The sequence below is a fragment of the Dendrobates tinctorius genome, unplaced genomic scaffold, assembly GCF_039654945.1.
Source record: "Dendrobates tinctorius isolate UK_male_01 unplaced genomic scaffold, ASM3965494v1 ptg000450l, whole genome shotgun sequence".
Classification (NCBI taxonomy): Eukaryota; Metazoa; Chordata; class Amphibia; order Anura; family Dendrobatidae; genus Dendrobates; species Dendrobates tinctorius.
Window position 1 is genome coordinate 1,721,115 of NW_027362112.1, and position 26,557 is coordinate 1,747,671.

At 61.0% G+C, this 26,557-nt stretch overlaps 2 protein-coding genes across 5 annotated transcripts in view; one reads left to right on the forward strand and one right to left on the reverse strand.

The window, feature by feature from the left end:
• Nucleotides 1-19,504, reverse strand: SF3B3 (splicing factor 3b subunit 3). 4 transcript variants are annotated; one of them, XM_073564333.1, is made up of 26 exons: nt 19,356-19,504; nt 16,832-16,940; nt 16,358-16,684; nt 15,999-16,171; nt 15,681-15,822; nt 15,440-15,552; nt 15,129-15,266; nt 14,943-15,046; nt 13,028-13,193; nt 12,858-12,953; nt 12,607-12,679; nt 5,690-5,841; nt 5,447-5,602; nt 5,215-5,370; nt 4,993-5,136; nt 4,513-4,635; nt 4,272-4,426; nt 3,382-3,556; nt 3,098-3,303; nt 2,863-3,019; nt 2,656-2,781; nt 1,815-2,027; nt 1,602-1,700; nt 1,385-1,528; nt 559-663; nt 1-353 (listed from the first exon to the last, which is right to left on the reverse strand). In XM_073564333.1, the coding sequence occupies exons 2-26, from the start codon at nt 16,899-16,901 to the stop codon at nt 213-215; spliced, it is 3,654 nt and encodes a 1,217-aa protein (XP_073420434.1). In that variant the 5' UTR covers nt 16,902-16,940; nt 19,356-19,504; the 3' UTR covers nt 1-212. The 4 variants fall into 4 exon arrangements, with proteins under 4 accessions (XP_073420434.1, XP_073420436.1, XP_073420433.1 ...); XM_073564335.1 differs by having other exon boundaries at nt 19,345-19,461; XM_073564332.1 differs by lacking the exon at nt 19,356-19,504 and adding an exon at nt 19,138-19,340.
• Nucleotides 19,375-26,557, forward strand: part of COG4 (component of oligomeric golgi complex 4) — a 22,983-nt gene continuing 15,800 nt past the window's right edge. Inside the window, exons 1-4 of the mRNA XM_073564339.1 lie at nt 19,375-19,577; nt 23,709-23,791; nt 23,896-24,010; nt 24,358-24,532. Coding sequence (XP_073420440.1) covers nt 19,458-19,577; nt 23,709-23,791; nt 23,896-24,010; nt 24,358-24,532 — 493 coding nt within the window. The 5' untranslated portion in view covers nt 19,375-19,457. The remainder of the gene's footprint in view (nt 19,578-23,708; nt 23,792-23,895; nt 24,011-24,357; nt 24,533-26,557) is intronic.

The following is a 26,557-nucleotide window of genomic DNA, read 5'->3' on the forward strand; positions in this document are numbered from 1 at the left end:
TAGAAAACCGCGTTTATTGCGCCGTCTGTGCGGCCGGCGAACAATCTGACAAAGAACATAAAAAAAATCATTTTACAAAAAGTATTTACAAAAGTTCCACGAGAAATCAGGAGTCGAAAGCGGAGAAAGTCACCGATGCCAGGTGCGCTCCAGCTGTGGGGGGATACAGTGTGAGCACCCGGTCCCAGGAGCCGCGCCACGACCCTGCCTCATTAGAAGGCGTAGCGAGTACGGATGTCCTCCAGCTTCTTGGAGACCTCGGGAGGCGTTCGGTCCAGCTCCTCGGCCACGCTCTTCTGCTTCATGGGCTCCATGGAGTTGAACTGTTCACACAAGTCTCCATCAATCACATTCTGGGGGCAGAAGAGGCGACAGGTCACGATTCAGTGACGGTGCAAAGCTATGCGTCTCCATGGTTACAGCCAAGCGATGGGTGGTCTGCAGTCACACGCCCCAGACAGGCAGCGGCAGAGACTGTGCTCCTGGGCGTCCAGCTGCCAGCGGGGACGTGAGACCCCAGATGCAGATGTCAGTCAGGAAGAGAAGACCACCACCTACCTTCACCGGGAAGTAATAGGAGCGGAAGCTGAGGTGGTCTCGCCCACAGATGGGGGGATGCTCTGAGCGCAGGTGCATCTCTACATGCTGGAAGAAATCATGATCCTGCAGAGAGCGAAAGTGTCATCAGTGTCCTGGACAAGATTCACAAATCAGAGAGGGCCCAGGGCCCCCCCGCGGCCGGCCACCTTCCCCGGCCCAGAGCCCCCCGCGGCCGGCCACCTCCCCCGGCCCAGAGTCCCCCGCGGCCGGCCGGCCACCTCCCCCGGCCCAGCCTCCCCCGGGCCCAGCCGCCCCCCCCGCGGCCGGCCACCTCCCCCCGGCCCAGCCGCCCCCCCGCGGCCGGCCACCTCCCCCCGGCCCAGGGCCCCCCCCGCGGCCGGCCACCTCCCCCCGGCCCAGGGCCCCCCCCGCGGCCGGCCACCTCTCCCCGGCCCAGAGCCCCCCCCCCCCCCCCCCCGGCCGGCCACCTCTCCCCGGCCCAGAGCGCCCCCCCCCCCCCCGGCCGGCCACCTCTCCCCGGCCCAGAGCCCCCCCCCCCCCCCCCGGCCGGCCACCTCTCCCCGGCCCAGAGCCCCCCCCCCCCCCCCGGCCGGCCACCTCTCCCCGGCCCAGAGCCCCCCGCAGCCGGCCACCTCTCCCCGGCCCAGAGCCCCCCGCGGCCGGCTGCCTCCCCCCGGCCGGCCGAGCTGCGACCCTCCATATGAGCTTCTCATTCACATCAGCTTACTGACAGCCAAGTGCACAGGGGTGGCGGCTACGAGCGACCACTTCACGGCCGGTGCCGCGCTCCCTCCTGAGATCACAAGCGATACAAAACATTCACCTCATGGGAAGTAAATGGGACAAGGATGCCGATGCCCCCGGATAAGGTGGTGTAGACCAGGGACTCCGAGCCCCCGGGGATGAGCGTCGTCTTCTGCAGTGACAGCACCGTCTCGCCCACGTGATAGTTCATTATCACCTCTGCCTGTGGGATGGAGTATCGGTAAGAACAGGATTCACAAGAGGCGCTGCAGCAGCTTCCTCCACATGTACATTACCTTCTGAGAGGCCCCGTTCAGCAGCCCCCTGTCCCACAACGCCTTGTTACCAGTCGGATCTTCATCAACATCATCATTTATATTGGGGGGCAGCCGGACCTGCAGCGGACGGAGAGAGCGATGACTGTCCGTATGTGCAGACACTGACCCTACGGTCGCGGCCCCCCACATCTGTAGGAGGCGGTTGCTATACACCGGCCCGCCGTTACTCACCACACAGATGTTTCCAAACTTGTCGGCGCCAGCAACCGTGTCGTAGTCCAGCAGCGAAGAGTTGGTGACCCAGCGAGGATACGTGTCGTCAGCAAAAATGATCAGCTGGTTCTCATTGCGCTTGTAGCGCACCCAGATGAAGCTTTCCTGCACGTCGGACACGATGACGCGCTGCCCGATGGTCTGGATGCCCACAATGAAGTTGGCGATGTGCTGTGAATGGACAAGGGAATTAACCATGTGAGAGCCAGTGGGCGCTCAGGCCGGGGGGGGGGGGGGGGGGGGGGACAGCATGCGGACGGACCGCGCGCTCAGGCCGGGGGGACAGCATGCGGACGGACCGCGCGCTCAGGCCGGGGGGACAGCATGCGGACGAACCGCGCGCTCAGGCCGGGGGGACAGCATGCGGACGGACCGGGCGCTCAGGCCGGGGGGGACAGCATGCGGACGGACAGCATGCGGACGGACCGGGCGCTCAGGCCGGGGGGGACAGCATGCGGACGGACAGCATGCGGACGGACCGGGCGCTCAGGCCGGGGGGGACAGCATGCGGACGGACAGCATGCGGACGGACCGCGCGCTCAGGCCGGGGGGACACAGCATGCAGACGGACCGCGCGCTCAGGCCGGGGGGACAGCATGCGGACGGACCGCGCGCTCAGGCCGGGGGGACAGCATGCGGACGGACCGCGCGCTCAGGCCGGGGGGACAGCATGCGGGCGGACGGACCGCACGCTCAGGCAGGGGGGGGGACAGCATGTGGATGGACCGTGCGCTCAGGCTGGGGGGACAGCATGCGGACGGACCGCGCGCTCAGGCCGGGGGACGGCAGGTGGACCCACCTTGTTTTCACATTTCCTCAGGAGCTTCTTCTTCCCCAAATCATAAACTCTCAGCAGTTTCCCAACTCCTATCAAGACGCGACCTTGGAAAGGAGCGATGGCGGCTGGAACTTCCTCTACGGGGGTCTTCAATGTAAAAGCACACTTATATACTTGACAGGTCCGGAGCGGACGGCCGAAGTCCACCCCAGGTGCCCCCACACATACCTTGTGCATAAACTCCAGCTTCTCGCCACTGTTCACCAGCTTGTACGTATACACCAGTCCTCCAGCCACGGAGCGGGGGTTCAGGATAAGGTCCTTGGCTACGCCGACCAGGACGTACCAGTCATCTCCAGTGTTGTTGAAGCGGCACACTGCCACACTGCCAGGGATAACTACACATTAGCCTCATACAGAAGTATCAGGGACCCCCAATCAGGAGCAGAAGACCCCCCCTCACCTGAACGCGGCCTCGTTCTGCTCCAGCTGCACCAGGTCCAGCGTGTTCCCCTGGATGGGGTTCATCACCCGGATCACAGACGCCCACTGACCATTCCCAGCTTTCGGTGCTCCAAAGATGGACTCTGGCAGGTTCTCATTGAGGAAAGCAGCCGCCATCTCCGCAGCCAGCTCTCGCTCGTCCTCTCCGGCAGCTTCTACCATTTCCTACAAGAATCATTGGCAATCTGGGGTGACGGCACAGTCCCTGCCCGAGAAGGGTGGTGGCATCTGCCGGCAGCTTACCTCGGCCATCTGCTGCTTGCGCTGGGCCTTGGTGGCCTCCGTGTAGGCGTTGTGGTCCGTCTCTATGATAATCAGGTTGTTACTCTCAGGATGGATCACAAACTTTCGTGGCGTGTACTGAAGAGGGAACGCCACCTGGTTAAACACCGCACCCAACTTCTCCAGCGCCAAAATCCTGGCAGGGGACAAATGGGAGCGTTGTACGGAACACCGCCTCACTAGACCGGATGTGTGGACCGAACGGCAGGAACCCCACACCATCACATCCAGATACTCAACACGGGTGAGTGGGCTAAGGATAGCGCCAGGGTGCAATACGTGCTGCCTGAACTACAGGCATCGCCTTACCGCAGTGCCACGGCCCTCCACACAGAGTGCTGCCCACTTATTGAGAAGCAGCCGGCAGCGCACCCTTCAGCCACAATGGGGCAGCACCGCGCCGCACACCATGAAGGGGTTGTTCTATGTACTGCGGCTTCGATCACATGCACTGTCATCTCCAGGAGCGGCACCCACGGTGGACGGAGCGGCACCCACGGTGGACGGAGCGGCACCCACGGTGGACGGAGCGGCACCCACGGTGGACGGAGCGGCACCCACGGTGGACGGAGCGGCACCCACGGTGGACGGAGCGGCACCCACGGTGGACGGAGCGGCACCCACGGTGGACGGAGCGGCACCCACGGTGGACGGAGCGGCACCGATCTGGCTCCATACACTGAACCACAGGACCTGAAAATCACTTATCTTGCGAGTGCCAGACCCCCTGACGTGGATCTAAACACTTAGGTGTGGACCCCCGCTTGGCTTAGACATCTGTTCCACCATTACTGCAGTATAAGTTGTCGCAGACAGACCCCAACAGAGCACCCGATGGCGTCGGCTCTTACCTCAGGGTGTTGGTGGATATGGCCACGATGCCCTCTGGACACTGCTCGGAGGCAAAGCCGGACGCGTACTCCAGGGTCTCATACGAGAGGGGGGTGAGGTGGAAACGAGACTGGTAGGAATAACTGAGCCACGAACGGCTGGACATGGCCAGGACCTGCACACAGGAGCAGAGCGCACATATATCACCCTAGGAAGAGAAATGCAGCCCCCGCCGCCCCATGATCAGTATCGCCTCCTTACAGCCTCTTGTCCTTGCATCCTCACACGAAACAACTTGACCGGACGGGACCCGAGATAACGAGTTCTGGTATCAGACAGGTCGCCGGTCACGGGATCCAACACGGTCCGGAGCAGCACTCCGTTCTGTAGAGATTGAGGTGCATGTCAGAAGCAGCGACGAGGCCTTACACCACCCCCCCAACCCGGGACAGACGGGCCTTACAACACCCCCCCAACCCGGGACAGACGGGCCTTACACCACCCCCCAACCCGGGACAGACGGGCCTTACACCACCCCCCCAACCCGGGACAGACGGGCCTTACACCACCCCCCCAACCCGGGACAGACGGGCCTTACACCCCCCCCCGACCCGGGACAGACGGGCCTTACACCCCCCCCCCCCGCACCCGGGACATACGAGGCCTTACATCACCCCCCCGGGACAGACGGGGCCTTATACCACCACCCAGGACAGAATCAAGAACCTGCCGACATCTCACCTGCAGCCCAATGTTGAGATAGAGGAATCCAATGGAGCCGCGCTCCCCGAGCTCGTCCTGCCGCTCCGCACCCCCCATCTCCACGATGCACAGGGCCTCGGGCTGTGCGGGGAGCGCCTGCATACTGAGCGGCTGCAGACAGTCCTGTCAGGAGGAGGGCGAGAGTTACATAATGGCAGGTGTCAGGAGCACCACCTAGCACAGACATGTCCGCCACCTTACCGACGGGTCCAAAGAGATGATCCGGACAGTATTATCCACCAGCCCCACGGCCAAGAAGCGGGAACGCTGCTCCCCAGGGGGTACGTTGGCCAGGCTCATGCACACCACATCCGCAGACATCTCCTTCCTCTCCGTGTACTCGTTTAGCTGTCCTGACTGAGGGGGGACGTGAAGATCAATGAGGTGGGAATCCAGGAGAATGCATGCTGCTCTGAAGAGAGCCGGGACTTACAGGGTCCATCTCGAAGTAGACCAGCTCGCCCCCCGTCAGAGCGATCACCACCTGCCGCTGGTTCACCGCACACTTCACAATAATCTTCTTCCCCGGCGTCTTCCACTCGTTCACCCTCTTGTCTGCTCGAATGTGGCGGATCCCATCGGGATAGACCTGAAAGCACAAGATCTCGGGTAACATCCGTCATCTGCGACACATCGTGTCCTACAAGGCCCATCATCCCCCGTCATCAGTACCTACCTGGACCAAGGCGTCCTCACCCAGCAGAGAGCAGGACAGGGTGGGGGTCGTTCCCAGAAAGCCAGAATCCGTCACTTCTTCTACAGTCTCCCCGATAGACAATACCAGGGTGGCGTTCACGAAGGACACAATGATGTAGGCGTCATACTCATCTGTAAGAGGGAAGGTGGGCAGAGACCAGCGTTTAGATGCGGACCCCCAGACCTCAGATCTGTACATTCAGGATCTCTGCTTGCTGACCACTAGCTCATCCATCGGGTACAGGGCTCATTACACAAGGCCTCAATATACAGTACCACGGCGTGCCAGGGATAGGATGGGACGTGTCAGCCACTGGACAAAGACAGGAAGCAGAGATTCTACACAACTCCCCAATATACAGTACCACGTCGTGTCGGGGACAAGGGACGTGTCAAAGACCTCCGGATTCAGTTGGTATGAAGTGAAAAAGGAAGTAGATCCGGCTGGCGCCAGACCCACCGATGTCAGGCGGGATGGTGGTCCGCTCTGCCAAGGCTCACATGGGCACCACCCGGAAGCCTGCACTTCATATCCGGGACCCAAGTCTAAGGGTCCGGCTCACACAGACCTACAGGCGACACGACCGCTGAGAGGTACAAACTTTCACCGAGTGGCAGTCACTCGCCTGTTTACACGGCCAAGCAAACGAAGCGCCGGAGGGATCTGGCGGCCATGGCCCTCGGCAGCACGCCAGACCACCGAGAACGACGATGCTGCAGAGAAGCCGGATTCACCCGACGAGCGAGCGTTGTGCTCTGGAGCCTGTTCACACGGCAGGACCAGCGACATTAACGCTCACGCCGACCCGGCCGTGTAAAAGCCCCTTAAGAGGCAAACAAGTACTAGAGCAATCCTACTCGAGCGCTATGGTATGTGGTGGGCGCACGGCGGGTGAATAGCGAGGAGACGTCAGGAGGGATACACACCTGCGTGTGTGGAGGGGGGTTATACCAGCACCACCTCCACCAGCAGCCACCTGTGGAAGAAAAACAGAGGCTTGGTATTGGGAGAGTATCACCAAGTACCAGCCAGCGTTAGTATGAGCGCCAAGGGCGACACGTGAGAAGAAACCGGGAGCGGCACCGCCAGGGCCCTGCAAGGACTACCCATCGGTACTACAAGGACCCCTCACCTACAGCGGACGCTGCACTCGGGAGGACCACCCATCAGTACTACAAGGACCCCTCACCTACAGCAGACTCTGCACACGGGAGGACCACCCATCAGTACTACAGGGACCCCTCACCTACAGCGGACGCAGCACACGGGAGGACCACCCATCAATACTACAGGGACCCCTCACCTACAGCGGACGCTGCACTCGGGAGGACCACCCATCGGTACTACAAGGACCCCTCACCTACAGCGGACGCTGCACACGGGAGGACCACCCATCAGTACTACAAGGACCCCTCACCTACAGCGGACGCAGCACACGGGAGGACCACCCATCAATACTACAGGGACCCCTCACCTACAGCAGACGCAGCACACGGGAGGACCACCCATCAATACTACAGGGACCCCTCACCTACAGCAGACGCAGCACACGGGAGGACCACCCATCAATACTACAGGGACCCCTCACCTACAGCGGACGCTGCACTCGGGAGGACCACCCATCGGTACTACAAGGACCCCTCACCTACAGCGGACGCTGCACACGGGAGGACCACGCATCGGTACTACAAGGACCCCTCACCTACAGCGGACACTGCACTCGGGAGGACCACCCATCAGTACTACAGGGACCCCTCACCTACAGCAGACGCAGCACACGGGAGGACCACCCATCGGTACTACAAGGACCCCTCACCTACAGCGGACGCTGCACACGGGAGGACCACGCATCGGTACTACAAGGACCCCTCACCTACAGCGGACACTGCACTCGGGAGGACCACCCATCAGTACTACAAGGACCCCTCACCTACAGCAGACTCTGCACACGGGAGGACCACCCATCAGTACTACAGGGACCCCTCACCTACAGCAGACGCAGCACACGGGAGGACCACCCATCAATACTACAGGGACCCCTCACCTACAGCGGACGCTGCACTCGGGAGGACCACCCATCGGTACTACAAGAACCCCTCACCTACAGCGGACGCTGCACACGGGAGGACCACCCATCAGTACTACAAGGACCCCTCACCTACAGCGGACGCAGCACACGGGAGGACCACCCATCAGTACTACAGGGACCCCTCACCTACAGCGGACGCTGCACTCGGGAGGACCACCCATCAGTACTACAACGACCCCTCACCTACAGCGGACACTGCACTCGGGAGGACCACCCATCAGTACTACAGGGACCCTCACCTACAGCGGACGCTGCACTCGGGAGGACCACCCATCAGTACTACAGAGACCCCTCACCTACAGCGGACGCTGCACTCGGGAGGACCACCCATCAGTACTACAGAGACCCCTCACCTACAGCGGACGCTGCACTCGGGAGGACCACCCATCAGTACTACAGAGACCCCTCACCTACAGTCATGGCCAAAAGTTTAGAGAATGACACAAATATTAATTTTTACAAAGTCTACTGCTTCATTTTTTCTAATGGCAATTTGCATATACTCCAGAATGTTATAAAGAGTGATCAGCTTAACAGCAATTACTTGCAAAGTCAATATTTGCCTAGAAAATGAACTTTATCCCCCAAAACACATTTCAACATCATTGCAGCCCTGCCTTAAAAGGACCAGCTAACATCGTTTCAGTGATTGCTCCATTAACACAGGTGTGGGTGTTGATGAGGACAGGGCTGGAGATCAATCTGTCATGATTAAGTAAGAATGACACCACTGGACACTTTAAAAGGAGGCTGGTGCTTGGCATCATTGTTTCTCTTCTGTTAACCATGGTTATCTCTAAAGAAACACGTGCAGTCATCATTGCACTGCACAAAAATGGCCTAACAGGGAAGAGTATCACAGCTAGAAAGATTGCACCTCAGTCAACAATCTATCGCATCATCAAGAACTTCAAGGAGAGAGGTTCCCTTGTTGCCAAAAAGGCTCCAGGGCGCCCAAGAAAGACCAGCAAGCGCCAGGACCGTCTCTTAAAAGGGTTTCAGCTGCGGGATCGGGCTACCAGCAGTGCAGAGCTTGCTCAGGAATGGCAGCAGGCAGGTGTGAGTGCATCTGCACGCACTGTGAGGCGGAGACTCTTGGAGCAAGGCCTGGTCTCAAGGAGGGCAGCAGAGAAGCCACTTCTCTCCAGGAAAAACATCATGGACAGACTGATATTCTGCAAGAGGTACAGGGAGTGGACTGCTGAGGACTGGGGTAAAGTCATTTTCTCTGATGAATCCCCTTTTCGATTGTTTGGGACATCTGGAAAACGGCTTATTCGGAGAAGACCAGGTGAGCGCTACCACCAGTCTTGTCTCATGCCAACTGTCAAGCATCCTGAAACCATTCATGTGTGGGGTGGCTTCTCAGCCAAGGGAATGGGCTCTCTCTCAGTCCTGCCTAAAAACACAGCCATGAATAAAGAATGGTACCAGAATGTCCTCCAAGAGCAACTTCTCCCAACCGTCCAAGAGCAGTTTGGCGATCAACAATGCCGTTTTCAACATGATGGAGCACCTTGCCATAAAGCAAAGGTGATAACTAAATGGCTCAGGGAACAAAACATAGAGATTTTGGGACCATGGCCTGGAAACTCCCCAGATCTTAATCATATTGAGAACTTGTGGTCAATCATCAAGAGACGGGTGGACAAACAAAAACCTTCAAATTCAGACAAAATAAAAGCATTGATTTTGCAAGAATGGACTGCTATCAGTCAGGATTTGATCCAGAAGTTGATTGAGAGCATGCCAGGGAGAATTGCTGAGGTCCTGAAGAAGAAGGGTCAACACTGCAAATATTGACTTGCTGCATTAACTCATTCTAACTGTCAATATAACCTTTTGTTACTCATAATATGATTGCAATTATATTTCTGTATGTGATAAAAACATCTGACAAACACATAAAAACCAGAGGCCAGCAGATCATGTGAAAATATAATATTTGTGTCATTCTCAAAACTTTTGGCCATGACTGTACAGCTGACGCTGCACTCGGGAGGACCACCCATCAGTACTGCAGGGACCCCTCACCTACAGCGGACCCTGCACTCGGGAGGACCACCCATCAGTACTACAGGGACCCCTCACCTACAGCGGACCCTGCACTCGGGAGGACCACCCATCAGTACTACAGGGACCCCTCACCGACAGCGGACGCTACACTCGGGAGGACCACCCATCAGTACTACAGGGACCCCTCACCTACAGCAGACGCTGCACTCGGGAGGACCACCCATCAGTACTACAGGGACCCCTCACCTACAGCAGACGCTGCACTCGGGAGGACCACCCATCAGTACTACAGGGACCCCTCACCTACAGCGGACGCTACACTCGGGAGGACCACCCATCAGTACTGCAGAGACCCCTCACCTACAGCGGACGCTGCACTCGGGAGGATCACCCATCAGTACTACAGAGACCCCTCACCTACAGCGGACGCTGCACTCCGGAGGACCACCCATCAGTACTACAGAGACCCCTCACCTACAGCAGACGCTGCACTCAGGAGGACCACCCATCAGTACTACAGAGACCCCTCACCTACAGCAGACGCTGCACTCGGGAGGATCACCCATCAGTTCTACAGGGACCCCTCACCTACAGCGGACCCTGCACTCGGGAGGACCACCCATCAGTACTACAGGGACCCCTCACCTACAGCGGACGCTACACTCGGGAGGACCACCCATCAGTACTACAGGGACCCCTCACCTACAGCAGACGCTGCACTCGGGAGGACCACCCATCAGTACTACAGGGACCCCTCACCTACAGCGGACCCTGCACTCGGGAGGACCACCCATCAGTACTACAGGGACCCCTCACCTACAGCGGACGCTACACTCGGGAGGACCACCCATCAGTACTACAGGGACCCCTCACCTACAGCGGACCCTGCACTCGGGAGGACCACCCATCAGTACTACAGGGACCCCTCACCTACAGCAGACGCTGCACTCGGGAGGACCACCCATCAGTACTACAGGGACCCCTCACCTACAGCAGACGCTGCACTCGGGAGGACCACCCATCAGTACTACAGGGACCCCTCACCTACAGCGGACGCTACACTCGGGAGGACCACCCATCAGTACTGCAGAGACCCCTCACCTACAGCGGACGCTGCACTCGGGAGGATCACCCATCAGTACTACAGAGACCCCTCACCTACAGCGGACGCTGCACTCCGGAGGACCACCCATCAGTACTACAGAGACCCCTCACCTACAGCAGACGCTGCACTCAGGAGGACCACCCATCAGTACTACAGAGACCCCTCACCTACAGCAGACGCTGCACTCGGGAGGATCACCCATCAGTACTACAGGGACCCCTCACCTACAGCGGACCCTGCACTCGGGAGGACCACCCATCAGTACTACAGGGACCCCTCACCTACAGCGGACGCTACACTCGGGAGGACCACCCATCAGTACTACAGGGACCCCTCACCTACAGCAGACGCTGCACTCGGGAGGACCACCCATCAGTACTACAGGGACCCCTCACCTACAGCGGACCCTGCACTCGGGACGACCACCCATCAGTACTACAGGGACCCCTCACCTACAGCGGACGCTACACTCGGGAGGACCACCCATCAGTACTACAGGGACCCCTCACCTACAGCGGACGCTGCACTCGGGAGGACCACCCATCAGTACTACAGGGACCCCTCACCTACAGCGGACCCTGCACTCGGGAGGACCACCCATCAGTACTACAGGGACCCCTCACCTACAGCGGACGCTACACTCGGGAGGACCACCCATCAGTACTACAGGGACCCCTCACCTACAGCGGACCCTGCACTCGGGAGGACCACCCATCAGTACTACAGGGACCCCTCACCTACAGCGGACGCTACACTCAGGAGGACCACCCATCAGTACTACAGGGACCCCTCACCTACAGCAGACGCTGCACTCGGGAGGACCACCCATCAGTACTACAGGGACCCCTCACCTACAGCAGACGCTGCACTCGGGAGGACCACCCATCAGTACTACAGGGACCCCTCACCTACAGCGGACGCTACACTCGGGAGGACCACCCATCAGTACTGCAGAGACCCCTCACCTACAGCGGACGCTGCACTCGGGAGGATCACCCATCAGTACTACAGAGACCCCTCACCTACAGCGGACGCTGCACTCGGGAGGACCACCCATCAGTACTACAGAGACCCCTCACCTACAGCAGACGCTGCACTCAGGAGGACCACCCATCAGTACTACAGAGACCCCTCACCTACAGCAGACGCTGCACTCGGGAGGATCACCCATCAGTACTACAGAGACCCCTCACCTACAGCAGATGCTGCACTCGGGAGGACCACCCATCAGTACTAGAGACCCCTCACCTACAGCAGACGCTGCACTAGGACCACCTAACAGAAGATATTGTGCCAGCGCCGGCTGCCCACACAATACCGCACCACCCCGTACCACTACAGCGCCATAGTTGTATGGGACATTACAGTTGCAGGAAACAGGTGGAGGACCGAGGACGCGGTGCCGGGGGGCTACATGGTGATCATTTCCTTTGGTACTTTAGGAGTATTTTTGCTAGTTTGAAAAGCCCCTTTAATGACAATTACTCTGGCTCAATGACTACCACCCCCTCTGTCTGCACCTGCTGGGAGTCTAGGAGCCTTAGTGTATGGCCATGATTGGAGGCGAGGACAGGCCGGTCACAAGCAGGACCCCAGTAGAGGGAAGGAATGATGACCCCGCAGTCTCTAGAGCGGGGGTTGTACGGCCGTCACCCTCCCCCACTGTAGAGGGGCCGCACTACCAACCTTCAATATGTCTCCGCACCGTCCACACAGCATTGGGGTTACCGGGCAGCTCTGAGACAGCCATTTCAGAGACCTGGAGAGACGAAACAAGCGATCAGCGTCCTGGAAGGATCTCGCCCCTCCGCGGCCCTTACCGGACAGTGACCATCAGAATCTCACATCTTCTCCATGATGGCGGTCAGAGAAGAGACATGACAATTCATCAGCGAGACACAGAACAAGGCAGAAGGCAAGACGAGACCACAGCATACCTCCAGTCCGTGTCTCAAGACCCTGAGAGAGGAGCGCGGCCCCCGGCCACTCGCCACGTACAGCTGAGGAGTGTCCTCACTGGCCAAGTCAGCAATCTAAAGAAAGGACAGAGACAGTGGAAGGGTCCTCAGGAGAAGCACCACCCTCACCAGGTCCGGCCGGTGCTTACCTGGCAGCACATGATCGGGGACAGACTGTCCTGCTCATCCACCAACACCAGGTTCTTCAGAGGACGCGGCTGGAAGAAGAAAGTGTCCCCCTCCTCTAGGGGCATGGCAGAGGAGAACTCTGGCTCCTCATCGTCATCCCCCAGGTGAGCGATCTGGTACAGGTAACTGGAGGAGAGACGAGCAGTCAGCTCCCTACAGCGCAGCGTGCACGCACGTACTTCAGCCCCCCACAGCGGAGCACGCACACTGCCCCCCCCCCCCCACAGCGGACCACGCACACTGCCCCCCCCCACAGCGGTGCACGCACATCGCCCCCCCCCCACAGCTGACCACGCACATCACCCCCCCCCACATCGGTGCACGCACGTCCTACAGCCCCCCACAGCGGACCACGCACACTGCCCCCCCCCAGCGGACCACGCACATCGCCCCCCCCCCACAGCGGTGCACGCACATCGCCCCCCCCACAGCGGACCACGCACATAGCCCCCCCCACACACACACACAGCGGAGCACGCACATAGCCCCCCCCCCACACACACACAGCGGAGCACGCACATAGCCCCCCACACACACACACAGCGGAGCACGCACATAGCCCCCCCCCCCCCACACACACAGCGGAGCACGCACATAGCCCCCCCCCACACACACAAAGCGGAGCACGCACATAGCCCCCCCCCACACACACAAAGCGGAGCACGCACATAGCCCCCCCCACACACACACAGCGGAGCACGCACATAGCCCCCCCCACACACACACAGCGGAGCACGCACATAGCCCCCCCCCCCCACACACACACACAGCGGAGCACGCACATAGCCCCCCCCACACACACAGCGGAGCACGCACATCGCCCCCCACACACACAGCGGAGCACGCACATCGCCCCCCACACACACAGCGGAGCACACACATCGCCCCCCCCCCCCACACACAGCGGAGCACGCACATCGCCCCCCCCACACACACACACACACAGCGGAGCACGCACATCGCCCCCCCCCCCACACACACAGCGGAGCACGCACATCGCCCCCCCCCCCCCCACACACACAGCGGAGCATGCACATCTCCCCCCACACACAGCGGAGCATGCACATCTCCCCCCCCCCCACACACAGCGGAGCATGCACATCGCCCCCCCCACACACACACAGCGGAGCACGCACATCGCCCCCCCCACACACACACAGCGGAGCACGCACATCGCCCCCACATTGCCCCCACACAGCGGAGCACGCACATTGCCCCCCCCACAGCGGAGCACGCACATTGCCCCCCCCACAGCGGAGCACGCACATTGCCCCCCCCCCACAGCGGAGCACGCACATTGCCCCCCCCCACAGCGGCGCACGCACATTGCCCCCCCCCACAGCGGCGCACGCACATTGCCCCCCCCCACAGCGGCGCACGCACATTGCCCCCCCCCACAGCGGCGCACGCACATTGCCCCCCCCCACAGCGGCGCACGCACATTGCCCCCCCCACAGCGGCGCACGCACATCGCCCCCCCCACAGCGGCGCACGCACATCGCCGCCCACACAGCGGCGCACGCACATCGCCGCCCACACAGCGGCGCACGCACATCGCCCACACAGCGGCGCACGCACATCGCCCACACAGCGGCGCACGCACATCGCCCACACAGCGGCGCACGCACATCGCCCACACAGCGGCGCACGCACATCGCCCACACAGCGGCGCACGCACATCGCCCACACAGCGGCGCACGCACATCGCCCACACGTCGACACCCCCTCGCAATAGCGGAGCATGCGCGCATGTTGCCCTCCCCACAGCAGAGCATGCACGTCGTCCCCGCCCCCCCCCCCACAGCGGAGTACGAATGCACGTCGCCCCCCCTCACACACACAAAGCGGAGCGCTCATGCCAGGGCTGACACTTACTGGTTCCCAAACTCTGAAGCCACAAAAAGGAAGCCGGTCTTCAGGACGCACATCGCTGACGCCACTGGAACGGTGTCAAAGTATTTCAGCCGGATTTCTGTGACCTGAGGGAGAAGGTGCAGAGGGTGAGGAGACGGCGTCACACCCTGCCCCGCGGAGGCCTCCCATCGCTGGCACCGCCCTCACCATGTCCTCGTCTGTCTCCAGCGTGATCTTAAAGATGTCTCCCTGCTCCGTCTGCGCCAGGAAGAAGAACATGGATTTGGTTTTGTGCGTGGCGGAGCAGACGAAGATCATCCCTCGCTCGGGGTCGTCCAGGTCGTTCTGCGCAGAGACAAGGAAGTGTCAGGAGGGTTTACAGCAAGAAAGCAGCGATGATCCCCGAGGGCCGGCACAATCAGGGACTTCACTTCCTCTCCAGAATAGGGTCAGAGAAGAGACATGAGAATTCATCATTAATGGCTGCCAAGAAAGCCGGCGGCACGGCCGACACTCACCCTCCTCCTCGGGATGGGACAGCGGATGTCCGGCTGATCACCAAAGTTCTTGTATGTGATGTAGTTTTCAGAGCAGATCAGCACGCCGCTGGGGCCGTCCGAGCCGCCAGGAACTGCAAGGAAGAGACGTGAGGAGGTGTCAAAGATGCGGAAGCTGCCGCACCCAGTGATCATCAGCAACCACATCCCCGGAGGGGCGCTGGACCACCGCACATGCCGTGATTGGACACCGTGGCCTCACCTGTGATGAGGAAGTTGCCATGCTCCTCCAGCGGCTCGCTGTACTTCCGCACCACGTGATTCAGACCCAGATCCAGCTCGTAGAAGGTCAGTGTCTGCTGGGTGTTGGCGGCCGCTTCCCCCGTAGGGTCATTATCGGCCTCCTACAAAGAAACCAAATCCAGTCTAGTGCAAAGAACCAAATCCTGGCCCACGGTGCAACGGCCCAAGGAAGCTCAGCATCAGCAACACCACTCTCTCCAGCAGAGTCAGAGAAGAGACATGAGGACTCATCACACAGAGCGCAGAGCAGGAGCACAACCCCCAGCAGCCATCTCACCTCATAGTCCATCTCCAGGCAGGCAAACATGGGGTTCTCAAAGCCGACGTCCACCCCCACCACGTGGTACACCAGGGTGTTGGCCTTGTGAGCCTCCAGCGGGGAGGAGATGGTAAGCCGAGCAGCGGCGTCTCTGTTCAGGATGTAAACCAGCTTCTGCTTCTCTATGGCACCTGAAAATGGAGACAGAGGTGAGGAGCGGGCCTCCTCAGACACCCCAACACCATCACAGTACAGTCACATGGGAGAGACACCACCAGTCACGGCGGACCTGCTGCATAACGACGAGAGCCCAGCCTGAATAAAGGGGTCCTCAAAACGCTCCCGGCTAGGGCGGAGACCCCCGGGGAACAACTCACTTATCATCACAGCTCTGCCCTTGGGGTCCACTGCCAAGAACTGCCCGGGCACAATCCTGCGGCAGCCACTCTTCCCGAACGTCTCCTGGTGGATCTTCTCAAACATGTTCTTGGAAGGGTGGTACTCCAGGATGATGATGCGGCCGGAGTCGCTGCCCACCACTATGTAATCCTTGGTGCCGCCGGTCAGACGGAAAGCCATGAGCGAGCGGATGACTCCGAACACCTCCACCGTCAGCAGCGTGTGCACCTTGCCCGTGTTGGCATCAGGGCGCAGCAGCTCCAGGATCTTCCCCCGGGAAACAACGATCTCCTGGAGTTTAGTTCCTGGACACAAGAGAACAGAAGATGAGAAACTGAAGGGGGCCGCAGAGTGAGGAATCCCCAGAGGGGCCGGCACTACTACACCAGCCTCAGGAACGTCTCAAGAGGACGGAGCCGATCACTGGGACACACGGCGGCCGGGAACCGTACCTGAAAAGTTCCCATGGATGGCGAAGCTGATGCCGGTGGCTCTCTGCAGGGTCAGGTTATAAAGGAACATGGCGGCAGCGGCTCCAGATCAGTGGTGAGAACAGGCGAGCTGGAAGACAGGAAGAAGCATGTCAACTGGCGGCACCAGGTAATGTCACCGCGTGGCCACACAAGCAACTCCCACTGCTCAGAGGTCAGCCGTCTCCAGCAAGCATGTCAGAGAAGAGACATGAGGACTCATCATGGAGGGAGAGTGCGCGCGCGGGGCCCGAGAGAGAGGGGGAGGCGGAGAGCGCGCGGGGCCCGAGAGGGGGGGGGAGGCGGAGAGAGGGGGGGGAGGCGGAGAGAGGGGGGGGGGACGGAGAGCGCGCGCGGGGCCCAAGAGAGGGAGGGAGGCGGAGAGCGCGCGCGGGGGGGGGGGGAGCGGAGAGCGCGCGGAGCCCGAGAGAGGGAGGGGGGAAGCGGAGAGCGCGCGCGGGGCGTAAGCGGGGAGTGAGCACGGCCCGGTAGACTAGGGGGGGGGGAGAGCACGGCCCGGTAGACTGGGGGGGGGGAGGAGCGCACGGCCCGGTAGACTAGGGGGGGGGGAGCGCACGGCCCGGTAGACTAGGGGGGGGGGGGAGCGCACGGCCCGGTAGACTAGGGGGGGAGCGCACGGCCCGGTAGACTAGGGGGGGGGGGGGGGGAGCGCACGGCCCGGTAGACTAGGGGGGGGGGGGGAGCGCACGGCCCGGTAGACTAGGGGGGGGGGGAAGCGCACGGCCCGGTAGACTAGGGGGGGGGGGGGGAAGCGCACGGCCCGGTAGACTAGGGGGGGGGGGGGGGAGCGCACGGCCCGGTAGACTGGAGGGGGGGGGGTGAGCGCACGGCCCGGTAGACTGGGGGGGGGGGGGGGTGAGCGCACGGCCCGGTAGACTGGGGGGGGGGTGAGCGCACGGCCCGGTAGACTGGGGGGGGTGGGGGAAGCGCACGGCCCGGTAGATTGGAGGGAGGGGGGTGAGCGCACGGCCCGGTAGACTGGGGGGGGGGTGAGCGCACGGCCCGGTAGACTGGGGGGGGTGGGGGAAGCGCACGGCCCGGTAGATTGGAGGGAGGGGGGTGAGCGCACGGCCCGGTAGACTGGGGGGGGGGTGAGCGCACGGCCCGGTAGACTGGGGGGGGGTGAGCGCACGGCCCGGTAGATTGGAGGGAGGGGGGTGAGCGCACGGCCCGGTAGACTGGGGGGGGGGGGGGGAGCGCACGGCCCGGTAGACTGGGGGGGGGGGGGGGAGCGCACGGCCCGGTAGACTGGGGTGGGGGGAGCGCACGGCCCGGTAGACTGGGGGGGTGGGGGGAGCGCACGGCCCGGTAGACTGGGGGGGCGTGGGGGAGCGCACGGCCCGGTAGACTGGGGGGGTGGGGGGAGCGCACGGCCCGGTAGACTGGGGGGGTGGGGGGAGCGCACGGCCCGGTAGACTGGGGGGGTGGGGAGCGCACGGCCCGGTAGACTGGGGGGGGGAGCGCACGGCCCGGTAGACTGGGGGGGGGAGCGCACGGCCCGGTAGACTGGGGGGGGGGAGCGCACGGCCCGGTAGACTGGGGGGGGGAGCGCACGGCCCGGTAGACTGGGGGGGGGAGCGCACGGCCCGGTAGACTGGGGGGGGGGAGCGCACGGCCCGGTAGACTGGGGGGGGGAGCGCACGGCCCGGTAGACTGGGGGGGGGAGCGCACGGCCCGGTAGACTGGGGGGGGGAGCGCACGGCCCGGTAGACTGGGGGGGGGGAGCGCACGGCCCGGTAGACTGGGGGGGGGAGCGCACGGCCCGGTGGACTGGGGGGGGGAGCGCACGGCCCGGTAGACTGGGGGGGGGAGCGCACGGCCCGGTAGACTGGGGGGGGGAGCGCACGGCCCGGTAGACTGGGGGGGGGGAGCGCACGGCCCGGTAGACTGGGGGGGGGGAGCGCACGGCCCGGTAGACTGGGGGGGGGGAGCGCACGGCCCGGTAGACTGGGGGGGGGGAGCGCACGGCCCGGTAGACTGGGGGGGGGAGCGCACGGCCCGGTAGACTGGGGGGGGGGGGTGAGCGCACGGCCCGGTGGACTGGGGGGGGGAGCGCACGGCCCGGTGGACTGGGGGGGGGGGAGCGCACGGCCCGGTGGACTGGGGGGGGGGGAGCGCACGGCCCGGTAGACTGGGGGGGGGGGGTGAGCGCACGGCCCGGTAGATTGGGGAGGTTATTCGGTACCCGAGTCTTCTCTGCTCTCGCTCCTCACGGTCCCGTTATCCCCCGGCCTCCTGACCCCTCGCTCCCCCCGGCCTTTCCTCACCGGTGTCGGGCCGCGGCTCGGGCGGATGGCGGAGATTCCGGGCGGATTGCGGGCGGGGATCACTCTGCCGCCATTCCGCGCCGCGCACACTGCGGAGGCCGCCACACAGCTGCCTGTGGTGGTGGTGGTGCTGCTGCTGCCGCCGTCACCCCAGTAGTTCCGGCCGCACCTCTCTATGCTCGGTCCACCCGTATGGCCAGTGCTCACCGCGCACTCACCCGCCGCCCGCTCCGGTCACCGGCACCACGAGGACAGCCCTCGCTGCAGGACACCGGAAGTGACGTCAGGCGCGAGAGCCGGAAGTGACGCGTCCCGCCAATATGGCTGCCTCAGTGCGTTACCAAGGAGACGGGGGCTCAGCGCTCAGCATGGACCGGATTCGCTCCCTCACCGACCTGCAGGAGCTGGAGGAGGCGTACACGCGGCTGTGTGCAGAGGAGGTGAGGGGCCCCGAGACGGGCAGTGACGGGAGGAGCCGCCGGAGTAGTGAGGGGCCCCGAGACGGGCAGTGACGGGAGGAGCCGCCGGAGTAGTGAGGGGCAGTCTGGTTCCTTTAGTTCATTATTTCTCTGGATTCTGCTGAGAGGAGATTGATCCGTTCTCGTCACACAGCAGCTGCGGCTCCCAGGAGGAGTTATCGTTGGGTTACAATGATCAGCAATAGTTAATCCATCTGCTGATTCTATAGCGCGGCGTCGGGCTGCGGGGAGCTCGGCGTCGGGCTGCGGGGAGCTCGGCGTCGGGCTGCGGGGAGCGTGGCGTCGGGCTGCGGGGAGCTCGGCGTCGGGCTGCGGGGAGCGCGGCGTCGGGCTGCGGGGAGCGCGGCGTCGGGCTGCGGGGAGCGCGGCGTCGGGCTGCGGGGAGCTCGGCGTCGGGCTGCGGGGAGCGCGGCGTCGGGCTGCGGGGAGCGCGGCGTCGGGCTGCGGGGAGCGCTTTGTCGGGCTGCGGGGAGCGCTTTGTCGGGCTGCGGGGAGCGCTTTGTCGGGCTGCGGGGGAGCGCTTTGTCGGGCTGCGGGGAGCGCTTTGTCGGGCTGCGGGGAGCGCTTTGTCGGGCTGCGGGGAGCGCTTTGTCGGGCTGCGGGGAGCGCGGCGTCGGGCTGCGGGGAGCGTGGCGTCGGGCTGCGGGGAGCTCGGCGTCGGGCTGCGGGGAGCGCTTTGTCGGGCTGCGGGGAGCGCTTTGTCGGGCTGCGGGGAGCGCTTTGTCGGGCTGCGGGGAGCTCGGCGTCGGGCTGCGGGGAGCGCGGCGTCGGGCTGCGGGGAGCGCGGCGTCGGGCTGCGGGGAGCGCTTTGTCGGGCTGCGGGGAGCGCGGCGTCGGGCTGCGGGGAGCGCGGCGTCGGGCTGCGGGGAGCTCGGCGTCGGGCTGCGGGGAGCGCGGCGTCGGGCTGCGGGGAGCGCTTTGTCGGGCTGCGGGGAGCGCTTTGTCGGGCTGCGGGGAGCGCGGCGTCGGGCTGCGGGGAGCGCGGCGTCGGGCTGCGGGGAGCGCTTTGTCGGGCTGCGGGGAGCGCTTTGTCGGGCCTGCGGGGAGCGCTTTGTCGGGCTGCGGGGGAGCGCGGCGTCGGGCTGCGGGGAGCGCTTTGTCGGGCTGCGGGGAGCGCTTTGTCGGGCTGCGGGGAGCGCTTTGTCGGGCTGCGGGGAGCGCTTTGTCGGGCTGCGGGGAGCGCTTTGTCGGGCTGCGGGGAGCTCGGCGTCGGGCTGCGGGGGAGCGCGGGCGTCGGGCTGCGGGGAGCGCGGCGTCGGGCTGCGGGGAGCGCAGGCGTCGGGCTGCGGGGAGCTCGGCGTCGGGCTGCGGGGAGCGCTTTGTCGGGCTGCGGGGAGCGCTTTGTCGGGCTGCGGGGAGCGCGGCGTCGGGCTGCGGGGAGCGCAGCGTCGGGCTGGGAAGATGATATGGCCTCTGGCACACAGCAGCTGAGCAGCACTGGGAAGCGGATTACTATTTTTTTTACATGTATAACTTTCCTCAGATTTCACTTGCCAGAGCAATATCAGAACGCTGAGCTGTGATTGGTTGCTATGGGGCAAAGAAAATCTTCCTATAAGACAGCCTGATCATTCTCCCCCCTGTGAGGAGCTGATAGGAAACGCATCATGTGACCTGTGAGCTAAATGGTCTAGTGACGCATCTCACTGAGCCCAGCAGCGCCACCTGTGGTAGTGTAGAGTACTGACTCCTAGTGATTGTGTATGAGGAGAAGCAGCTCAGCATCCACCATTGTGAGAACAGAACAGGAGCCAGTGGGAAAGATTTTAGCAAGACTGATCTTCTGGCCTACCGGAGGCCGATCCTCTACCGGAGGCCGATCTTATCACAAAGACAAGTGAGGGGCATGAGCCACACACAGAAACACTCGCTCTCATACACAACATTGGAGCTGTGTCTGGCTACTGTGCAATTCCAGTTTTTATTAATAATATTATTATATTTGTGTGGTATTATAGTGTTTTAACACCTTCTTTATAAAGAGCAAGTGTGAGACAGAGCAGGGAGCGTCCTGGAGCTGGAGGAGGGGTCACTCTGTCTCCTCCCACTTGCTGTTTAGTTCATAATGAGCTAATCTCAGTCAGGATGGTGATGAACTAGTTCACTCTGAAGAACTACCCATCACTACTCCGTGGCGTCGGTGACAGGAGCAGCGTCGGACTGGAGCACCTTGGGCCCACCAGAGAAAATCATTCTTGGGGCCCACTATGTAGCTACATAGAAATAAATACAAGAAACCAATTGTGCGGTAAAACACACTAATATCCAGGTATAATATAAGGTGGTACACGTCCTAATTATGTAGCAGGGGTTGGGGTAGCCTCCTCAGAATATAATGCAGCCGTCTCATAGGGTATAATGCTTCCCCCCCTCATAGGGTATAATGCTTCCCCCCCTCATAGGGTATAATGCTTCCCCCTCATAGGGTATAATGCTTCCCCCCCTCATAGGGTATAATGCTTCCCCCCCTCATAGGGTATAATGCTTCCCCCCCTCATAGGGTATAATGCTTCCCCCCCTCATAGGGTATAATGCTTCCCCCCCTCATAGGGTATAATGCTTCCCCCCCTCATAGGGTATAATGCTTCCCCCCCTCATAGGGTATAATGCTTCCCCCCCTCATAGGGTATAATGCTTCCCCCCCTCATAGGGTATAATGCTTCCCCCTCATAGGGTATAATGCTTCCCCCTCATAGGGTATAATGCTTCCCCCCCTCATAGGGTATAATGCTTCCCCCCTCATAGGGTATAATGCTTCCCCCCTCATAGGGTATAATACTGCCCCCCTCATAGGGTATAATGCTTCCCCCCCTCATAGGGTATAATGCTTCCCCCCCTCATAGGGTATAATGCTTCCCCCCCTCATAGGGTATAATGCTTCCCCCCCCTCATAGGGGTATAATGCTTCCCCCCCTCATAGGGTATAATGCTTCCCCCCCTCATAGGGTATAATGCTTCCCCCTCATAGGGTATAACACTATATATATATATATATATATATATATATATATATATATAGATAGATAGATAATGGATAAAAAGATAGATAGATATATAGATAGCTATAGAAAGATAGATATAGAAATAGATATAGATAGTTAGATAGGGGATAAATAGATCTATGGATAGATGATAGATAGAGATAGCTATAGATAGGTATAGAGATAGAGAAATAGATAGCTAGATAGATGTATAGATAGATATAGAGATACATAGATATAGAAATAGATGTAGAGATAGATATATGTAGAGAATAGATATATAGAGATATAAAAAAACCAAACCACAGTACTCCCCTCTCCTCCTCGCTCCCACGCTTCAGACTCAGGAGCTGTCCCGTCTGCCAGACAGCGGGTGAGCGGTGAAGTGACGCCATCGCGGACTGATAGGAGAGAGACTCTCTCTGTTCCATTGCCGGCTGCCTAGGCTGGGGGGCGGGGCCCCGGGGAGTGGAGACCGAGAGTGAAATGATATGCGCTGCTTCCCACGCCCATGTGGGCGTGGGATGCAGTGAATATTCATTTCTCTTTAGTAGTGGGGACGGGCTGCTCCGCTGGCACGCAGCCCCCATAGCAGCTGTGTGGTGTGCCGCTGTTAGCGGCAGATCACTGGCTGGGGCCCCCTGAAGCAGTGGGGGCCCTAGGCAACTGCTGGCCCTGTACGCCAGCAGGTGCCAGGGCCCACGGGAATCCTCCGGCTCTCCGGTGGGCCAGTCCGACGCTGGACGGGAGGAGCCGCCGTAGTGTTAGGGGAGCCTTCATGTGTAGGAAGCTGCAGATTGTTTCCTTTCGGCCGCAGTCACTGTGATGTGTAGCGGTTGTCAGATCCTGGCCGTCATCAGATGGAACCTGTGCTGTGAGAAGAGCGTGCGACCGTTGGAGGAATGGAGAGCCACCGGATCCAATGCAGCAGATCTCCCACGGTCACACACTCCTCTGTGTTATTGCCTGAGATGGGACCTGACATCATCAGCAGCCAGTCAGAGGGGCGTGGTGCTGCTGCTGCACCGTCGTGTCAGGAACCCCACATGGGACTGTCGCCGTGTGTATCGCCCTGTACAGTAATTCCGGGAATCTGATGCCTCTCTTACAGGTGCAGGTGGAAGCAGAGCTAGAGGCGCTGCTCGGACAGCAGGGGGCAGTAGAGAACAAGATGCTGTCCTTACAGCGGATGGGGTACGTACACATGGGGGGGCAATCATCCTGCAGACACTGCACCGTCAGTCCACTCCCCCATAATCCTGCAGTCTGCCTCTGACCACCCTCGATCATTCATCCAGGCCGAATCTGCAGCTGATAGACGGAGACGCCCAGCAACTGTCCGGCATGATCAGCTTCACCTGCAACCTGGCTGAGAACGTCAGCAGTAAAGTGCGGCAGCTCGATTTAGCCAAGGTAGGCCGCCCAGTGTACGAGAGTAAATATATATATATATATATATATATATATATATATATATATACAGGGACTGCAGTACTCCATGTCTTATCCTCCAGTCACCTCCAGAGCTGCACTCACTATTCTGCTGACATTGTGTGCTATACTCCAGTATGGGGTGGTCTGTTCCCTCCGGCCCCTGATCGTGCTGGGCTCATGTGTCTTTCTAGTGAGGTCCAGTATGCCTGGTTCTTACCGCCAGTATCTGTCGACCCCTGTGCACAGTAGCTGGGGGGCTGGTGCAGTGTGCTCAGTGCCATTTTGTGGTCGATGGTGGAGACTGACGCCCGGGGTCTTCTCCACAGTGCCGGCTGTATCAGGCCATTCAGCGAGCGGACGACATCCTGGATCTCAAGTTCTGTATGGACGGTGTTCAGACGGCGCTGAAGAGCGAGGAGTACGAGCAGGCGGCTGCGCACATCCACCGCTACCTGTGCCTGGACAAGTCCGTCATCGAGCTGAGTCGGCAGGGACGAGAAGGTGACGTGTGCACGCTCAGCAGCCGTGTCCAGACACACTGACCCAGAATCCGGCCGCGCCGGTCCTTACTGTGGTTTTCTTGTTGGCTTGTGCACATTGTAGATTCAGACTGAAGGCAGTAAAACCCGGAAGGTGCAGGTAGGAAACGATGAGCACAGCAGGGGTCTGAGGGGGTGCAGGTAGATTACGATGAGCACAGCAGGGGTCTGAGGGGGCGCAGGTAGGAAACGATGAGCACAGCAGGGGTCTGAGGGGGTGCACGTAGGAAACGTGGCGCACAGCAGCGGTCTGAGGGGGTGCAGGTAGGAAACGAGCACAGCAGGAGTCTGAAGGGGTGCATGTAGGAAACGAGCACAGCAGGGGTCTGAGGGGGTGCAGGTAGGAAATGTGGAGCACATCAGGGGTCTGAGGGGGTGCAGGTAGGAAACTTGGAGCACAGCAGGGGTCTGAGGGGGTGCAGGTAGGAAACTTGGAGCACAGCAGGGGTCTGAGGGGGTGCAGGTAGGAAACGTGGAGCACAGCAGGGGTCTGAGGGGGTGCAGGTAGGAAACGTGGAGCACAGCAGGGGTCTGAGGGGGTGCAGGTAGGAAACGTGGAGCACAGCAGGGGTCTGAGGGGTTGCATGTAGGAAACGAGGAGCACAGCAGGGGTCTGAGGGTGTGCAGGTAGGAAACGAGGAGCACAGCAGGGGTCTGAGGGGGTGCCGGTAGGAAACGTGGAGCACAGCAGGGGTCTGACGGGGTGCAGGTAGGAAACAAGGAGCACAGCAGGGGTCTGAGGGGGTGCCGGTAGGAAACGTGGAGCACAGCAAGGGTCTGAGGGGGCAAATGAAGTACACGAGGGGCACAGCAGGGGTCTGAAGGGGTGCAGGTAGAAAACTTGGAGCACAGCAGGGGTCTGAGGGGGTGCAGGTAGGAAACGTGGAGCACAGCAGGGGTCTGAGGGGGTGCATGTAGGAAACAAGGAGCACAGCCGGGGTCTGAGGGGGTGCAGGTAGGAAACGTGGAGCACAGCAGGGGTCTGAGGGGGCGCCGGTAGGAAACGAGGAGCACAGCAGGGGTCTGAGGGGGTGCAGGTAGGAAACGAGGAGCACAGCAGGGGTCTGAGGGGGTGCAGGTAGGAAACGAGGAGCACAGCAGGGGTCTGAGGGGGTGCAGGTAGAAAGCGAGGAGCACAGCAGGGGTCTGAGGGGGTGCAGGTAGAAAGCGAGGAGCACAGCAGGGGTCTGAGGGGGTGCAGGTAGGAAACGAGCACAGCAGGGGTCTGAGGGGGTGCAGGTAGGAAACGAGGAGCACAGCAGGGGTCTGAGGGGTTGCAGGTAGGAAACGAGGTGCACAGCAGGGGTATGAGGGGGCACAGGTAGAAAAGAAGGAGCACAGGAGAGGTCTGAGGGGGCGCATGTAGGAAACGAACACATGAGGGGTCTGAGGGGGAGCAAGTAGGAAATGAGGGGGTATAGGAGGGGTGACAGTTCGCACTTGTTTCTTTTCTCCTTGTTTCCAAACTTTTCTCTGGTAATGCATATACACCCTAAGTAATATACAGTTGTGCTCAAAAGTTTACACACCCCGGCAGAATTTTTGCTTTCTTGGCCTTTTTCCAGAGAATATGAATGATAACACTCATGGTTAGTGGTTGGGTGAAGCCATTTATTGTCAGACTACAGTGTTTTCTCTATTTTAAATCATAATGACAGCCCGAAAGATCCAAATGACCCTGATCAAAAGTTCACATACCCCATTTCTTAATACCGGGGTATGTAAACTGTCACGTACACTCTTCTCAGCACGTGACTTAGGGTTGCGCCTGCAAGGGTTAATCATCTTCAGCATTCACCCTCTGTCCTATGCTGCAGTGGGAGCATAAATCACAGACCACACACCCCGCTCCTACACGCTGCCACCACTCACCGAACACACGGGCGATGAGTCCCGGAAATATTACTACTACTGTCTGCCAATCACCAGGAGCACACACTCTAAGGCTGTGGATTCTTTACAGCAACAAGGCTCAGACTTATTAAAG